At 40.4% G+C, this 18,829-nt stretch overlaps 1 protein-coding gene across 1 annotated transcript in view; it reads right to left on the bottom strand.

Moving 5' to 3' along the window:
* NIBAN1 (niban apoptosis regulator 1) overlaps positions 1-18,829 on the bottom strand; it is a 152,006-nt gene that overhangs the window by 75,543 nt on the left and 57,634 nt on the right. Inside the window, exons 2-4 of the mRNA XM_060643718.3 lie at positions 12,080-12,210; positions 8,948-9,079; positions 4,841-4,955 (exon numbers count right to left, since the gene is read on the bottom strand). Coding sequence (XP_060499701.1) covers positions 4,841-4,955; positions 8,948-9,079; positions 12,080-12,210 — 378 coding nt within the window. The remainder of the gene's footprint in view (positions 1-4,840; positions 4,956-8,947; positions 9,080-12,079; positions 12,211-18,829) is intronic.

Genomic DNA, 18,829 nt, shown 5'->3' with positions numbered 1-18,829 from the left:
ACTTACTTCAGGAGGCACCTGGATGGCTCAGTCTTGGTCTGACTCTTGGTTTCGGCTCAGGTCATGGTTTGTGGGTTTGGGCCCTGCATCGGCTCCGCAGCTGGGAGCACAAAGCCTGCTTGGGATTCTCTCTCCCTCTCAATCTGCCCCTCCTCGTCTTGTGTGCTCTCTCTCTCTCTCTCTCTCTCTCTCAAATTAAATAAACTTTAAAATACTTATATCAGCCTGTGAGGGAAACTCTTTGGAGCAGGCCGTGGAACAGAACCATGAAGCAGATGTCTTCACAGGATGGTGGAAAATGGCAGTTCAGGCTCCTCTCACTCCATCCACCAGCTCTACCTGTCTCGCTCCAGCAGGTGGCCTCACCTGCTACTTGACAAAGACAGCCAGGGCCACCAGACATCCTCTTTCTCAACTTCCTCATAGCAATGCTCCACAGAGTCTGCGCATCCCCACTGGCCTTCCTCAGGGTCACCTGTCCACCTGTGCAGACGCTCACACTCCCGTCCCCGCTCCTCCCTACCGCTGCCAAACCAACACTTGCTTCTTTGAGCAGCAACCCGATTCTCACCTCGGTCTGGTTCCTGCCCCACCAGTCCTGAAACCCCAGTGCCGAGCTCACTGATGTCATCCTAATGGCCAACCTGGGGCTTCTTCTTCATTACCTAAGCCTTTCTTTTTTATTTTACCTAAGACTTTTTTTTTTCATTAAAAATGTTTTAAATTTTTTTAGTATGAAATTTATTGTCAAATTGGTTTCCATACATAACCCAGTGTTCATCCCAACAGGTGCCCTCCTCAATACCCATCACCCACCCTCCCCTTCCTCCTACCCCACATCAACCCTCAGTTTGTTCTCAGTTTTTAAGAGTCTCTTATGTTTTGGCTCCCTCCCCCTCTAACCTTTTTTTTTTTTTTTTTTTTTTGAGAGAGAGAGAGAGAGAGAGAGAGAGAGAGAGAGTGTGTGTGTGTGCACATGTGAGCAGGGTAAGGGCAGAGGGAGAGGGAGGGAGAGAATCTTAAGCAGGCTCTACGCTCAGTGCAGATGGGTTCCCATTTTATGTAAGAAAGGAACAGATCTCACAACTGTAGGATCATGACCTGAGCCAGAATCAAGAGTCAATGCTTAAGTGATTAAGCCACCCAGGTGCCCCCATTACCTAAGACTTTTTAACCTAATCTGAAACATCTGTTGCTGCTGCTAACTACCCTTTCTTTGGAAAACATTCTCTTCTCTCCCTTTGACCTGTAGCATCACCTCTCTCCTGGTGTCCTTCATGCTTTTTAAAAAATTGTTTCTTCTTGGCCAGCTTTACTGGTTCCTCTGTCCCTTCTCTCCATCCCCCTGTGAAGTGTTGGTGTTTGCCCTGTTCTGTCCTGGTTTCCCTCCACTCTCACTAGTCTCTGCTCTCCTTTGGCGTGGTCATCCATTCCATGATATCGCAGGTAGCTTCTACAGTTCCTATTACCTTTTCCTCTTTCATTTCCATCTAGAAAATCCTTTTGCCTAGAAAATCCTCATTCATCCTTCAAAAGTCCATTTAAAAGTTTGTCCTTGGGGTGTCTTTGTTGGCACACACCCCCCCCCCCACCACTGTACTACTAGAGACAGCATTGTGTGCTCCCTATGTTATTCTCCCCAAATATCTCCCCAGATCTGTTTTCATGTCTGGCACTCACACTCAGGGTGGAGGGCACAGAATGAGATGAGCTCCCCACTGGTTCTCACACAGTTCCCCTCCCCAAGAAGCAGTACCACTGCCCTGGAGCTCCCAGAGGATGGAAATTGCATTGTACATATCCTTGCATGCTCAACCCTTAGCACAGTCATGGAGCTGACTAGATGTTCAACTACAGTTTGCTGAGTAAATGTGCTATGTTATCCTAGGAAAGTTTAAAAGCTTTAAACAGTGGACTTTTACCACTCAACTCAAAATCAATTCTAAGAAACTCATGTTAAACCATGCTACTATTCATATCCCTACCCAAATTTTATTTCCTTCCATGCATTCCAATTATATATTACACTTGGTTAAATGACCCCCAGCTTATTAGCTCTGTGCTCCCTGCCTACATAAAAAGGGCACCAATCTCAGGGAAGGGGAGGGAAAAAGAACCCTCTACGAGGCCACTGAAAGCACTGGGCGTACCCAACAATGGATCAAAGCCACTGCAAAACAGTCTTGTTACTGGCAAACTAATAAATCAAGACTGGATAAATAAAAAACAGATTTCCTGGGGCATATATGGGGACTCTATTTCAATGTCCTGAAGCTGAAGGTAACAAAGTAGAATGCACTAGAAGCACAATCTTTGGCCCACCAGTACCTCGAAAACTACCTGGCAGGCACATAATATAAGAATGAATCAATGGATGAACGAACAAACGAGTGAATGATGAAATTTGGTAGCACAGACCTCTAACAGTAACACATTATCTACTTTCCCCTTCTTTCTTAGTTATAAAATCCCTAACTTTCAGATGAGCAAGTGACTGCTTAAGACAAAGACTACGTTTCCAGCTTCCATTGCACCTTGGTGTGCCCCAGCCACTATGTTCTGGTCAATGGGATATAAACTAGAGAGGTAGCGAAACTTCCTGGAAGTGTCCTTGAAGAAAGGGAATGCCCCACCTCCTCCTTTTTTCTCCTTCCTGCTGTCTGGAATGAGAAAACCCCTGCCTGATGCTCCAGCAGCCCCCTCAGACTATGTCAATAAGGGCAATGACCTAGAGACAAAGGGAGCAAAAGCTAGAAAGGGTCCTTGACATTTATGGAGCTGTCACACCAGCCCTGGACTTGCAATATCCAAAAATATTTTTAGCAAAATAATAAAGCTTTATGTATTTGAGCCTTTTGTTTTGTGCACCAAATGAGATTCTAAATAACTGTCAAATAAGTGAATCACCTTAGCCAAATAGGAAGGCATTATTGATACATCATCTTGGTAGAATAGCATGTAAAGAAGACATATTCATTCATAACCTCCAGTGCTTTTCCCAAGTGGGGTTAATGCTTCCCATCTTTATTGTGCCTTTATTCTATTTCCAGTTGAATTAGTATCACACAGTGAGTCTTTCCCGATTAACATGGTTTTATGAAACCATTCCCCTCACTCTTTCCAAGATGTCAGTTTTATACAAATAAGTCAAAAGCAACACTGACCCTTTGCATTTAAAAGCTTCAGCAAGCCCCTTAAAATTCACTCCTCTTAGCCTCTAGCTGTCTCCCATTTAACAATGTACAACAATTTTCCAGAGGCCATTAGTCTGCATTTTTTCTGAGTTGAGTTACAAAGACATCACAAATGATCTACTGTAGAATATTCTATTTTCAATACCCAGAGAGCCACACCATACAATAAAAAAAAGTCACTGAAATACCGCAAACTGAAGCCTTGGGCCAAACAGCGTTAGTCACACAGGCCTTGTGTTTTTTATTCCTTTTCATTCCTTCTGATATGCTTTCACCAAAAAACCAATAAATGTATTGTCTATTCTGACTGATTTCATTGGAAAGTTCTACTGGAGAGATTCTGAAGAGTCATCAAGTTGGTATTCCCATTTCTAGTGGCAGCTCCAGAGCCAAGATGACATACAAGTAGATGTTGAAAGGAAATATAATAACATGTACAGTACACATAAAGCATTGTTTTAGCTTGAATTACTTAGTAATAGTTTGTTAGTCTAGGTTTATGGTCCATGTACTAATCCTATAATAGTGCTATTAAAAACCCTATGCTAAGCATTCTGCACCAAAATAATGATTGATAAAATAATTATAATTTTCTCCATAAATTCTAATGATATGACTATACCCATTTTAAGAACCAGGTCTCTCTTCAAGAAACCAAGTAATTACTGTGTGGTGTGATTTACACAAAGCCAGATGGAATTGTTCTCCACAGTTCATGAATCTCTGTGAAACGTGCTATTTTGTCTACATATTATCCATCACTTTTTCTACATGGAAAAAGTGGAATAAATGAGAATCATAGTATGTTAGAGCTGGAAAGATCTTTCTAAATTTTTAAGTTCAAGGACCTAGAGTAGGAGAATGGGAAACCACAGAGGATCAGTAACAGCTAGGGAAAGCACTTGATAAATGTCACAGAACTAGATAAAAATCCAGCCTCCAAATTTATCGTTCAATACTCTTTCCATGGCAACAATCAGCTATTACTTACAGATTCGCTGATTAATGCAATGCTATTTTTAAATAGTACCTATGAGTGACTGCAACGTTTGTTTAAAGTACTTTGTCAGTTTAGGATATTTTACTGCATTATCATCCTAAAATTGTAAAAATAATATTCCCAGACAGGTCTGGACTTGTTTGCTTAATGGTGGTATTGTACATTGCACAGACTGGACCCTACCTATTTATTTTTGCCACCCTGTGTATTGCTGTTAAAGCTGGCATATATTCCAAGGCCTTAAGATGCCTGACAAATGAATGGTACATTTTCCACGGGCTAGAAACACGGGGACTGACTTGTGTATTACTGAATGTGATTTAAAATAACAGAAGTGGTAAAATGTTTACTCCAATTAGAGAAATGACATCTTCCATTTGTCTACAGAGAATGTGTGGCTAGCCCAAAATTTGTCAGCCTCAGCAACTATTAATATTTTATGACAGGTAAGTCATTGTCAGGGGCTGTCTTGGGCATTGTAGCATGTTTAGCAGTGTCATTACCCTCTATCCAACCAACAATGTCTCTGGACACAGCCAAATGTCCCTGGAGGGTGAAATCCTCTTTCCCCATTGAGAACCACTGGTCTAGCTAAATAAAACAAGTTTAGGAGTTTTGTCTTGAGAAAGAACACTCAGCAACTCACCAATAGGGTCTGGGAAAAACCGATCAGATAACAAATTATATTCATCTTCTGAGGTTAACACCCTGCCACCAGCTGGAAGAATTCGGCTTTTAGGAGCTGCTCCTCTCTGATAGGCCTGGGGAAAAAAAAAAGCGTAAATAAGTGATTTTTTTCTCCATTTGGATTTTTGAAAAATATCAGTAATATTAGACATAGACACAGGCACACACAACTCAGAGATAGCAACTCCTCCACTATGTCATTAAGAGCCATATATTTTAAAAATAGGTTTTGCATACCTGTTCCTTGCAAGGTATTACTTTAATACTTTCACGTGATGGTCACAACATGGTAAGTCAGAGTCTTTAATCCCAGGAGATTCACCCTAGCTATGTTTCTCAAGTGGGGAAAACATAATCTCAGTAACTTCTTGAAATTCTGCACCACACTTAACCATTTCAGACGCTGGCACCTGAATCATTCTTATTAACCACAAGAGTGATGATGCATACAGACACTCAGTGCACAAAATGCTTAGGGACTGACGACTAGTGAGATACGGGACACGTAATTGCAATTATGGTTGCCATGGATTTTCACCAAAAACATAAAAATGTTGCCATGATAAGACATGCCACTACGTGAGACTGTTTTACAGTGAAATGGTCTGGGATGGAAAGGTAACATCATGACATCAGAACAAAGTCTGGCCAGCAGACGAAAAGCTCTGTGGTTCGGGAAATGTCAAAGAGGTGCAGAGGATTGCTAAGCCCACAAGCAGTTTGTGGGCAGATCCACTCACGAGGACAAAAAGATAAGCATGTGCATCTGAGGGGAGGGCTTAAGTCAGGGCAAAATTTTGAGATGAACAGCCTAAACGCGAATCAGGAATGGAACCAGGAAATTGTAGTACTCCAAATCTAGAGGGTAGTCTTGGGGAAAAGGAAAATGGTGTCTATCAGGGCAACAAGATCACAATAACAATAACATATTCTGCATCAGTAGGATGGCGAGTGAAGAGACCCAACAAAGCAAATTCTTGCACGTCTAAGAAGGTTTTCCAGTTTGTAAGAACCACTCATCAGCTGCTTAAGCGCCTCAGGGACCCAGAGCATAACAGAGAAGAATCTGAAATGGTGACTTTGAGAAAGTCTAAGGAGCATTTCAGTTAAGACTGGCCTCAAGACTGAATTGTGTTATTTGTTATAACGGCCCCAACCTGGGCTTTAATAAACATGATGTTATTTAATCCTCAAAAGAGTGCTATGAATTAGTTATTATCTCCATTTTATAAATGAGGAAAATGAAGCTCAAATAAGTTGCCAGTAGCCCAGTGGTAAGTTGGTGACAAATCCAGGAATCACACCCCGGTCTGTCCAGAAAGTGGACAGGAAGTAGGGCCTGATTATCAAATGAGAATGCTTCATTTTCTCCTGCTTAATTACCTGCCAAAAATGGACTCTCAATGAAATAATAGGCAATAGGCAATTTATAGGTACTTAATATATAACTCTTAGGTATAATTAAAAAAAATTTTTTTTACATTTTATTTATTTTTGATAGAGAGAGACAGAGCACAAGTAGGGGAGGGGCAGAGAGAGAGGGAGACACAGAATCCAAAGCAGGCTCCAGGCTCCGAGCTGTCAGCACAGAGCCCGACGTGGGGCTTGAACTCAGAAACCGCAAAATCATGACCTGAGCTGAAGTAGAACACCTAACCGACTGAGCCACCCTGGTGCCCCTCTTAGGTATAATTTTTTTAAAAATGCCCTTCTATAAATTAAAAAACAGGATATTATTAAAACCTTGAGGAATTATGGCAAACTGCATGGGCATTTTTTAAATTTCCAAGTTTTAAAAAAATATGTAGTTATTATCAAATTCAGTGACCATATCTTAACAAACTGAGCAAGTTTATTTAAAAACGATGAAAAAAAGGGGCATATGGGTGGCTCAGTTGGTTAAGCGTCTGACTTTGGCTTGGGTCATGATCTCACAGCCCATGAGTTCAAGCCCCGCGTGGGGCTCTGTGCTGACTGCTCAGAGCCTAGAGCCTGCTTCAGATTCTGTGTCTCCCTCTCTCTCTGCCCCTCCCCTGCTCATGCTCTGTCTCTCCCTGTCTCAAAAATAAAAACATTTAAAAAAATAACAAAAATAAAAACTATGAAAAATAATTTTTTAAATAAAAATAAAACTGAAAACGATAGCAGGGACACCTGGGTGGCTTAGTCGGCTGAGTGTACAACTCTTGATTTTAGCTCAGGTCATGATCTCACAGTTTGTGGGATCGAGCCCTGCATTGGGCTATGCATAACAGCAAAGAGATTGCTTGGGATTCTCTCTCTCCTTCTCTCTCTGCCCCTCTCCCACTCCCACTCTCAAAATAAATAAACATTTTTAAAAAATGACAAGCAAAGCAAACAATACAGTCCATAAATCGCAAGTGGAAGGGGCAAGCTTGAAAAAATGAAAAGAGGAAGAAAAAAAACCACCAAAATCTGATCCAAAATTAAAATTTCAGTTAGCACCAAATGTGGTGAAAACCCTAATAAATCCAAGAGCAAACTCTATTGTGTTTTCTCCCAATTAGTTAGCAGTAATCAAACCGCCACAGCCCTACATTGGGCTCCGCCAGTGCCTGGCCATATGTTAAGTACCTCAATGCATTCATTTGTTTGATGCTCACAACAACATTGTGATGAAGGGATCATGCTCACCATTTTACAGATGAGAAAAATGAGGCTCAAGGAGATGTACAATTTACACAAGGACACATATCTAGTAACCGGCAAAGGTGTGATTCAGCGTGCATTATATTAACCATGATGCTATAACTGCCTCTTCTCAAGCTTCCTTGAAAGAACATTGTAATGCGCCATCCAAAATATGAGATGATTTGTTATTATTATCATTATTGTATGTAGTGCATTGACAATATGCTTCTGAGAGCAAATCAGGTGTTGAATAAAGTCCTCATATAGATAAGCAATAAGCAGAGAAGATATTAGCTTAATGAATGTTGAAAGAGTAAGACTACTTAAGAGAGCACTTGAGCATTGCCTGGTAGCCTGTGGAATAAGTTTGAACTGTATTTTATTTCTACTTTCCATCAGAAATGGAAAGGAAACATATTGACCTGTCAGTCTAAAGCCTCTTCCTAATGATTTAGCATCAGAAGTATTACTCAAAGTATCCATGGAGGTTGTGCCAAGTACTCTTGAACTGAGTCAAGAAAGCAGTTTTAAACCTGTTACTACCTTGAACTGTTTGAACAGTAACCATTCATTTCAAAAGGAGCTTGAGGATCGATGTAAACTAAAAATGTGTACAGTGAGAGATCTGGAAGGAACCAATGGGATCATTCAGCCTGACTCTCCACTTTAATTGAGGCCCAACCTAAACTTCAGTTTTTCAAATTCACTGCCCAGGGTTCTTTCCTCTTAGGCCAAATTACTTCCTTCCATGGGGAAAAAAATGGGAACCAATAAAGACTGAAGTCCTCTCAGGTGCTAGGCGCTTTACACGTTACCTCATTTTCTCTGTAGTTTGCAGACATATTATATTAGCTAATAATCTAATTATTTTATAGGAAAATAATATGATAAGCAGAAAAAAGTTAAATGAAATCCATTAAGTGTAAGCGGCATAAAGTATGGAAATGTCTGAATTCTTAGCAACCAGGCAAATTCAGTCATAGTCTTAGTAAGTTAACTCCTCAGACGCTTGTCACATAGGAGGCTTAACAGTAGGAAGATATGGAGACACTGAGCAGAGAGGGGGAGATATCAGGCAGTGACTGAAAAAGATCTCGAAGCTGAATGATCAGAGTAAAGGCCCCTGCATTGGTCATTCAGTGTAACTTATCTTCAGGCTCACTTGCAATTACTTGTTCCAAGTCTGCCTTGCCCACTAGACTGCAAGCATCTTTCTCAGCTGCTGTTATATGCTCAGAACCTTCTAGGACACTTGGCATATACCAGGCATTCAGTAAACATGTTAACTGAAGTGAGTATCTGCATGAGTGAATGCTTACTGACCGAATCAGTCTCAAAGGAGAGGGCATGTCAATCAACCCGGCCCATGTTTGAAAATGGTGCAAGAACCAGTGAAAACTAGGAAATATTTTACCTCTTTGTTCTCATAGCTCTCCACAGCAAAATCATTTTTAACCACAATGTACCGCTCCTTCCACTTCTTTATGTCTTCGGCAAACTGTGATAGCTCTGCTTCATACAGAACAGTTCCAGGCTCCAGTGGTGGCTTTAAATAAGGTGAATATAATTAATTATTACAACAAAAGATAACACAGCATGCTACCAACTAAGTCTGTGCATGGCAGTTTAAGGACTATTTTAGGAAACTATCTTGTGGTAGTTGAGATCTTGTGAGATCCTGAGAAAATTGTTGCTTCCCCACCTCCCTCCACACTTCCCCTTCCTACTCCCTCTGACCAAATGCAAATATTTGTCTTATTGATATTTTTGTGACTTCCATTTCCCTCCATTAGGTTACAACAAGAGAAGTAGATGGTAGAATCGGGATTATAGGAATAAGGTTGTGCTTTGTATATATGTGGCACTTAATGAATCCGTCATAAACTCCAGAAGAGAGGGAGTGAGGTAGTTAAGTGTGAGTTGTGGCTATCTACCCCAATACCTTGAATATGCCCAAAAATAGGAGATTTAAAAGGCTGCTCCCCTGTTCATCACACTGTCAGGTGTAGTCTTGAGGGTCAGTGTTCAATGGGCTTCCCAGATCCAAAAGCCCTGAGGATCCTGGCTGTAAACACATCCCCATGCTCCTCAAGGAGACCTTGTTTGCCCTCTGGCTGAAGATCAAGCAGGCAAGCCAGCAAACCTCAGTTTTACCTTTGTACTTAAGTAAACAGTCTGAGGATTTCTCCTTAACCCTGGTGACATACGTGCTGTAGGGGAGTCTCTGTTAGATTCTCAGTTAGGTCTCCCTTTGGGTTAACTGTGTAGGGAATAATTCACATCCTGTCTCATGGTATAATTCCTGTATTATCTCAGAATATAGGAATGGGCCTCCTGTCTTGCACATGTCACTGAATTTACATCTATTTTCCCTTTATTAAAAAAACCAAAGTGCCTCTAGAAACGTATCCCTCCACTCTCAAGCAAAATTTACATGAACCATATGGAAAAGATAGATATGCTAATCTTTGTAAGAATTGGCTAAGGGATGAACTAAATTGCCTTCTGAATTTATTCTGTCCTGACAGATAAAGAGGCAGTTTCCTATCTTGCCTCATTAACAGGTAAGAGAGAATCTCACTCTTCTCTTTAAATGAGATTGAACCGATATATAGGCTGAACTCTATAGTTTTATGTGCATTTTTTTTAACCTGGGCTGCTTAAATCAATTGATATGCTTGTTAAAATGTGGCCTTACTCTAGACTTACTATATCAGAATCTCTGGGGGTTATGGACCAAACTTTGCATTTTTAACAAACTTCCTACATTGTGAGTAACAAACTCCCTAAAAATCACTGTTTTATGGGGATAACACTCAGTTATCCCTACACACTCATGTGGCTAAATCTATTGGTCAATTCACTCAACCTCTCAGCAGTATCTGACCTGTTTATCACTCCCTCTTTCTTGTAAGCCCTTCTTTATTGGCCTTCTGGCACATTCCTCTTTCCTGAATTTCTCCTCCTGCACAGACTATTTCTTGTCCATCCACCTTGCTGGATCCTTTTCCTTTTCTAGGGCTTGGTTGCGGAATATCTTCTTTTCTCTATTGATACTCTCCCTTATTATGTCCCATGGCCTAATACCAGTTATAAGCTAACAGCTACCAAATATCTATTCTCTAGTTTCTACCTCTCCACTGAGCTGCAGATGAGAGAATTCAACTACCCATTCAATATTTTCATGGGTGTAAATCAAATAACCATCTCAAACTTACATGGTCAAAAGAGAACTCGTGATTCCCAAGTCCAGTTTGCCTTCACCCTTCTCTTGCCCTGCTATCGGGTCCTCCTTACCAGTCTCCAAGTTCCCTTCTTATCCCTCTCCATAGTCTATTCACTGCAGAGAGGCCAGAGAAGTCGCCTAAAATTGTAAGTCACTTTGTATTCAATACCCTCCAATAACTTCTCTTCACATTTAAAATAAAAACACTTGGGGTGCCTGGGTGGCACAGTCTGTTAAACATCTGACTCTTGATCTCGGCTCAGGTCATGATCTCACAGGTTCATGAGTTCAAGCCCTGCACTGGGCTGTGTGCTGAGGGCATGGAGCCTGCTTGGGATTCTGTCTCTCCTTCTCTCTGTTCCTCCCCCACTTGTGCGCTCGCTCTCTCTCTCTCTCTCTCTCTCTCTCAAAGTAAATAAATAAACTTAAGAAAAAAAAAAAAGAAACCCTTATCACAGTCTACAGCTCCTACATGGTCTGGTCTTTCCCTTTCACTCTGTAGTCACTTATCATCCCTTGTCTCTTGCTCACACTGCTCTCAGCACATAGCCTTCCTGATGTGCTTATGGCTCCTGCAGGGCCTTTGCACTTGTTGCTCCTTATCCCACAGATATTCACCCAGCCTACCTACTCTTATTTCACTTGAATGTCTGCTCAAATTTCACCTCCACAGGGGGCTTCTCTGACCATCTTCTCTAAAATAAGACTTCTGCTTTATTTTTCTTGGAAGCATTCATTAGCACCTGATATCCCCTGATATATGTTTATTTATTTGTTTACTGTCTTCTACTTTTGAATATAAACAGGAAAGCAGAGAATTTGTCTTGATCCCCAATTTTTAGAGTAGGGCCTGGCACATAGTAGGTTATCAATAAATATTTGTTGAGGTTGTAGGTAATTATTATGATGGAGCAAGGGAGAAAGAGTAAGTTAGGGGATTAGAAGAGAAGATCACGGTTGATCAATGACCAAAACAAAAATGCCCATAGTCCAAGGCACTGAAATTATGACTTTTTTTTTTATTGAACTCACAACAGCAAGTCCAATTTCCTGATATTAAAGCATCAGTGTGGGAAAAACAATAAAACTGACCATGCTAGGTTTCTTTTCATATGGATTACACCATCAGCAAGGAATCACACATTCTAACTTCCAGGCAAATAACGTTTTTTGAGCATGAAATGATTTGAGAACAGATTTTTTTCTTAGGGACAGATTTTTTTGAACTGCCATTCAAATTACTGTTTATTTCTGAAACATGGTATGTTATAAAGCATTCTTCAGTGGGAGATATTTGTCAACCAAACGTCCACGGGTTACCTTGGTCTTCAAAAATTGTGATGTTAAATCTCTTTGCTGTTCCACTTCACTGCGAACATGATTGCAGAAGGCCACAGAGTACTGACGACTATAGAAGGGACTGAAGTTTTTGATGGTAGCCTCAGTTTTCCCTAGAAAAAATAAGAAAATTAGAATTTAGAAATGTGGCATCTCTTACAAACTAGACACATATCTACCCCACTAATACCACTGTTTACCAGGGATTTGTTAGTTCACATTTCCTGAGAACTTTGCAACATGCCATACGTGCCTGTATCTCTCCCTCCCCTTCTGACGTCATCTTGAGAGTCTCTGCTGTCCCTAAGGACCATCCATCCAGTAACCAATAGAATTTTTCTTCATCTTACGTCAACAACCCATTGCCTTGGCTATAAACTCAGTCATCCTTCTAAATCCCTATATGACTACCATTCTACCTTATCCGGTTCTCCACTCCAGCTTGTTCTTCATTCCCCTCTACCTCCAGTCATCCAACTCCTACGCAGTAATCCCAGGGGCCACCATTTCAACTCTGCACACACATCATTCCATTCTTCCTTCGATCCTTGAGGTTCCACCTCATCTCACTGACCCACAGCCCTGGATAAAATCGACCAACTGTTTCTTCTAGTTCTGCTCCTATGTTTCTGGTTTAAATTTTTTGTGTGACTCAAAGCCTTATATAATTACTATGAGGTAAAGGAAAACACTTTAAGAGTCTAGAGACCAGGGGGCGCCTGGGTGGCGCAGTCGGTTAAGCGTCCGACTTCAGCCAGGTCACGATCTCGCGGTCCGTGAGTTCGAGCCCCGCGTCGGGCTCTGGGCTGATGGCTCGGAGCCTGGAGCCTGTTTCCGATTCTGTGTCTCCCTCTCTCTCTGCCCCTCCCCCGTTCATGCTCTGTCTCTCTCTGTCCCAAAAATAAATAAAAACGTTGAAGAGAAAAAAAAAAAAAAAAAGAGTCTAGAGACCTGAGCTTTGGTCCCAATTCCAGGGAGACAGAAATCAGCTGGATGTTCTCAGTCAAGTCCCTCATTCTCTCCAGGGTCCAGTGTCCCTAACTATAAAGGAAAGTACTCACTAGTTCATGCTTTTCTTGAAATCTACATGACATTGAAGTACAACCCTGGAAGTACAGCTGCCTTACAATAGTGACCAACAACTGCATTATGATGACTTAGCACCAGAAGAAAATGAAGCTTAGGATCAATCATGGGGGGAAGAGGGGTAGTTTGAGGACTCAAGATGGAGAAAGAGGAGCGTCAGGCACTAGAAATATTCTTGAACTTTTCCAACCTGTGCTTATTAGCTTTAGAGAGTAGGTTAAGTTGCAAAGGAGGGAAAGGAGAAAAAGAAATAGGGGAGAAAAGGCAAAGGAATATTCCCAGACAGATTAGAAATCCTCACCTTTCAAGGACTTGCTACAAAGTAGAGAAATAAACACAGGTCTCATTGGCTGTGCTTACAAGCTGTTAGTCCTTGGAATAAGATATTATCTTGAGATAAAAATTAATGTGATATAACAATTCCAAAATATTTTAAAATATTTTCATGTGAGCTTCGCATAATTTTTGTTTTCAAATTTGATATAGTCACAGAGAAATATTAAAATATACTGGCAAGATTTGTTTAGAGCTATTATGCATATAAAATTTCAAAAATAAGTGAAGAGTTCTAACCACCTAGATTGAGATACTCAATATGAGAACCTTGAATTCATAGCTGCCAACTTCTATACGCATGGAATTATAGCCCCAGACACCCATAGTGTATGAATACTCTTTCTATAGAGTATCCTACTTTAGATCAGGCATTTAGATCTACTCTGTATGAGGAAAGGGGGAGTTCTTCCTTATTCCCTCAATAAAATGACCTTTTTTGGTCATACTTATGGGCTTTAATAACTATTACTTGAAAGGTGTGTTGAGACCCACTAATAATAGGTTCTGTAGAAATGCAAATAAAAGCTCCTATAATTTGAATCAGCATGCTTTTGCTTGCTCTGTGAGTCTATGGTATTACTATTAATCAGTATTTGTATAATACTTTAATATACTTAGGCTTTATAATTATCTAATTGGTTAATATTTTTTTAGCTTTTATATAGTGCATAAGAAATAAAATTCTATATCCTTGTCTATAATTTTCTTACATAGGAGTGGGATATCTTTAGGAATTCCCACAATGAGAATGAGCCTCACCTCACCGAAACATAGAAACAATTAACAAAATCTGCCCTTTGGGTCCAAGTGACCACTATTTTGTCTCGCAGAAGGGCAGCCTGCTAATTTATGACACTAATTTTTGCACTCTTGCAAGCACTTGGATTTAAATGAAAGAAGGTGGATGCCATTTTATGATGAGCTCTACAAAGCTTTGAAACTTGATTTCCTGCCACATCACAAAGCCTCAGTCAAGGATGCCCTGCCTCTACTGAGGTGTTATGATGCCACCACTCCCTCCCAATGTATGAGAAAAAATGCTTCTGTGATTTGAGTACCAACACATCTTCCACCAGGCAGCATTTATAAAAAAGGGACTACAGCTTTCTATGGTAATTAACCTAACGACTGGTTCAAAATGTGAATGAAACAGCTAACTATCATAAGTTCTAGGGGGAAAAGAACCTCAAGTGATTCCCAAAATGTATCTCGATTTTAGATTAAGCCTATCTAAACCCAAACAAAGGAACACCTAAGTAGGGATCTTGACATTTAAATAAAAGCCTGGTGTTGGGGCAAAACACCACCGTGGTTAGGAAAATGGACTCTCGAGTCAGACAAACATGGCTTTGGGTGCCATCTCAGCTACTCACCAGCAGTGGGGCCTTACACAAGTTAACTCCCCTCCTCGTATAAAATGAAGACAGAGGAGCAATCTCATCGTGCTACTGAGAGCACACATGTACATGAGCAGGGGAGGGGCAGAGAGAGGAGGAGACACAGAATCTGAAGCAGGCTCCAGGCTCTGAGCTGTCAGCACAGAGCCTGATTCAGGGCTTGAACCCACAAACTGTGAGATCACGACCTGAGCCGAAGTCAGAGGCTTAACTGCCTGAGCCACCCAAGCGCCCCTGGATCTTGTCACTTCTATTCCCACAATATTTGTTGATCCACCCTGTTGCCCCACCCAAACCAGTACAGCTTCAACACCATAAAAGTCTCTTAATCTGCATTATTAATCACAGCAGAAAAAAAACAAAACAAAACAAAAACAAAACAAAAAAAAAAACAAAAAACCACCAAAAGCATACTAGCTCTCAGCTCCAAAAGAGGAACAAAAAAGTCAAAGCCAGAGTGGGAGTTGGGAATGCCAGTGCTGATACACAGAGCCTGGAGGATTATGGGAAGTAAGCCAAAGCTTGGTCAGTGTGGCCAAGACAGATTCTGGGGAGTGGCCAGAGTGAGTCCAGGGCTGACGGAGCAGAACATGAGAGGCTGAGTCCAAGCTGGCCACCATGGTTCCTCTCAAGAGAAAGCTAGCACAAGTTAACAAGGCCCAGACAGTAGGGTAGGAAATTGTCCTTCAGATCCAAGTCTTGCCCTTAATGCTCCCAGGGAACTCTTGAAAACCATAAGAGGCATTCCTCATAGTCATAGAGGTACAATCCTCTTGGTCCTGGTCTGACAAGTTTCATTTGACACGTTGCTACAAGATCATTGTCACTACCTTCATAAAAACTTCAACAGTTCCCCATTGCCCAGAATAGTAACCACTTAGCCCAGTACCAAAGGCCCTGTGATCTGGCCCCAATTGTCTTTATTTTCTACCTCTCCTACTCAAATGAAATCTCCTTGTCCCCTGTACACGCCTTCACCCCTCCTTTCTCCCGCCAAACGCCCTGCCAGTCACTTTCAGATCCTTCAAGCCCAGATGGAAATTCCAACCCTAACAGAGGCTTTTTTGGCTCTCCCCAGGTGGAAACAATCTCACCTTCGTTTGTGTTCTCCCAAAACTGTGCTCCACTTTGCTACAGCTGTTTAAATATAGCTTATCTCTCCTCCAAGGGTATATATTGTATTTATGTACTTAGCAAATATTTGTTGAATGAATGAAAGAATGGTTGAGTAAATATTTAAGAATAAAGCAAAGTACAATGCATCATAATCTTGAAACCCATGCCAATGTCCCCAGAAAGGAGAAAGGCCCAATTCTCAACTTGAATATTTGTTATTAAAACTATACACTTTCAAAGCTCAACTCATTTGTTTTTTCAAAAAAAAAGACTCTTACTGATTAACTCCTTTTCAAAAAAATTTTTTTAATGTTTATTCATTTTTGAGTGTGAAAGAGAGCACAAACAGGGGAGGGAGAGGGGGGCGGGGAGAGACACAGAGTCAGAAGCAGGCTCTGGGCTCTGAGCTGTCAGCACAGAGCCCGACAAGAGGCTCAAACTCATCAATCATGAGATCATGACCTGAGCCAAAGGCAGATGCTTAACTGACTGAGCCACCCAAGCGCCCCCTGATTAATTCCTTTTAAGCTTTTAGATGAATTTTGTCCATGAAATTAGATGTGGAGAATTATTTACGAACAAACACCTTCCTTAGTTTGTTTATTTTTCTTGACCAGTCTGTAATCATGGGAAGTATATAAGTGTCTAGGTAAAACTTACATGAAGTCTGAATTGATTTGTATATTTTTTTATTCTAGAAGTTTTTTTGCTAAACCTCCAGATCTGTAGTGATTCAACTTAAATCTAGTCTTTATCACTAGTTTTCTTTCATGAAAGATACCGTTTATAGTGGATTATTTCTAGTTTTCCCATCATCTGCACTGTCAATACAACTATAATCTATTCTAAAATCTTCTCTGAAATATAGAGATTTATCCCTGCTTCAAATACTTTTAGAAAAACAGCTGATAGGTAGTGAAAGATATAAACAATCCAAACATTATTTTGCTATATTTCCTTCTAATATTTTTTATAATTATTTTTTAATAGTTTGAGAATATTCTATTTTGTGCCCAGTTTTATTTACTTAACATTTCATCTTTGTTTTTTTCCCTATATTACCTTCCAAAAATCACTATTTTCAGATGTCACATTTTTATTGTTACTATGAAGAAGAAAAATACAAACATTTTTAGAAAATGGATTTATTTTAACAAAGTGGCTATTTCCTGAAAACCGGGCCAAATCCAGACATTAGAAGAGGATTAATTAAACCTTTGACACATTTTCATAAACGCTGTTGAGGTTTCTGGTGAAGATTAATTTGGGGGGGGACACCTGGGTGGCTCAGTCAGTTAAGCATCCAACTTCAGCTCAGGTCATGTTCTCACGGTCTGTGGGTTCAAGCCCCGCGTCAGGCTCTGTGCTAGCTCAGAGCCTGGCTCCTGCCTCGGGTTCTGTGTCTCCCTTTCTCTCTCTCTGCCCTTCCCACACTAGCACTCTGTCTCTGTCTCTCAATAATGAATAAACATTACACACAAAAAAAGATTAATTTGGGGGAATAAGAGAAGTAGCTCTAAAAAATAAAGTATTTTAAATATTTATAAAATAGAGTATAATACTCACTATTGTTTTTCCCCCAGAGTTTCTTAAATTATAAAAGTTTAAAAGTCCTGATGAATTATAACATCAGTTATAGTCTCAGGCTTCTGAGCATCATCACTGTGCACCTTAGGGTGGAGAAATCAGAAATCCCAATTCACAATACAAAGGTGCAAAAATCTAATTACACAGAATAATGCCCAAGGACTCTCTCTTCCAGTAAATGCCTTAGAGAATGGGGATAAATTGGATTCTCCATAATTGAACTAAATGGTGTGTGTGTGTGTGTGTGTGTGTGTGTGTGTGTGTGTGTGCTTAAGCACAGTGATGTTTTTGAACAGATTCCAAAGGAAAAGTAAAAAATTCTTCATGGGCAGCCTTAATCCCATCAACTCTCTGAAATTTATCTGGCAGGAACTCTACTTTGTGTTAAAAACAAGAAATATATAAACCAACTTATGTTCTCTATGATTTACTTCAGATATTAATACCCAGAAGAGAAACATAGAACTCTCCCAAGAGCTTATATTAAATATTTCAAAATCATGCCAGGACCCTCTGGATAGAAAACAGACATGCTTAGGAATAAACAAAGAACAGTTTCCTCGTTTCCAAAACTCATAGAGATCCAAAACTCTGAGTTAGGCTTGCAATATACTTGCCTTTGCACTATTAAAGACCTTCAATTTTTTGCAATCCCTGTTCTAAAAATGGGCCCAGTATCTTTAATATGGCCACAAAGCTTGACCTGTTAAGAGCATTCCATGAATCTGCATGTACTTACAGATGCTATGTAAGGGCCAGACACCAACTCCAGTGGGTGAACAGTGTGAAAATTCAAAAAGGAAAACCTAACTAAAACAGAGTCAGGAGGTTTGGCAGGGGAACTCTCAAACCCTACCACTCTTCATTAATTGCAAATCCAATAGGAATAGATGGACTTAGCTGATGGATACTACTTTACTATCCCAACAGGAAGAAGAAAAGCTTTCCTCCTCCCCTAGCAATAGCCCCGCCAATGGGAGAAAGTCACAACTCAGCCAATGAAAAACCACTCTACTTCCACTCCCAGTTTACTCCAATGGATTTTTTGTTTATGACAGCCTTCCCAACTTCCCCTTTACCTCTATAAAAAAGTGTTCCTCTCCCCTTTGTTCAGTGGATTTGCTTATGATTTTGCCATAGCTTGCTTGTCCCAGATTGCAATTCTCTGCTATTCCTGAATAAAACCCATCTTTTTCTGGTAAAATAACTG

The sequence above is a fragment of the Panthera onca genome, chromosome F1 (genome assembly GCF_046562875.1).
Source record: "Panthera onca isolate mPanOnc1 chromosome F1, mPanOnc1 haplotype 2, whole genome shotgun sequence".
In the NCBI taxonomy this organism is placed as follows: Eukaryota; Metazoa; Chordata; class Mammalia; order Carnivora; family Felidae; genus Panthera; species Panthera onca.
Note: the sequence above shows the minus strand (reverse complement) of the source record. Positions and strands in the feature narration are given on the sequence as shown.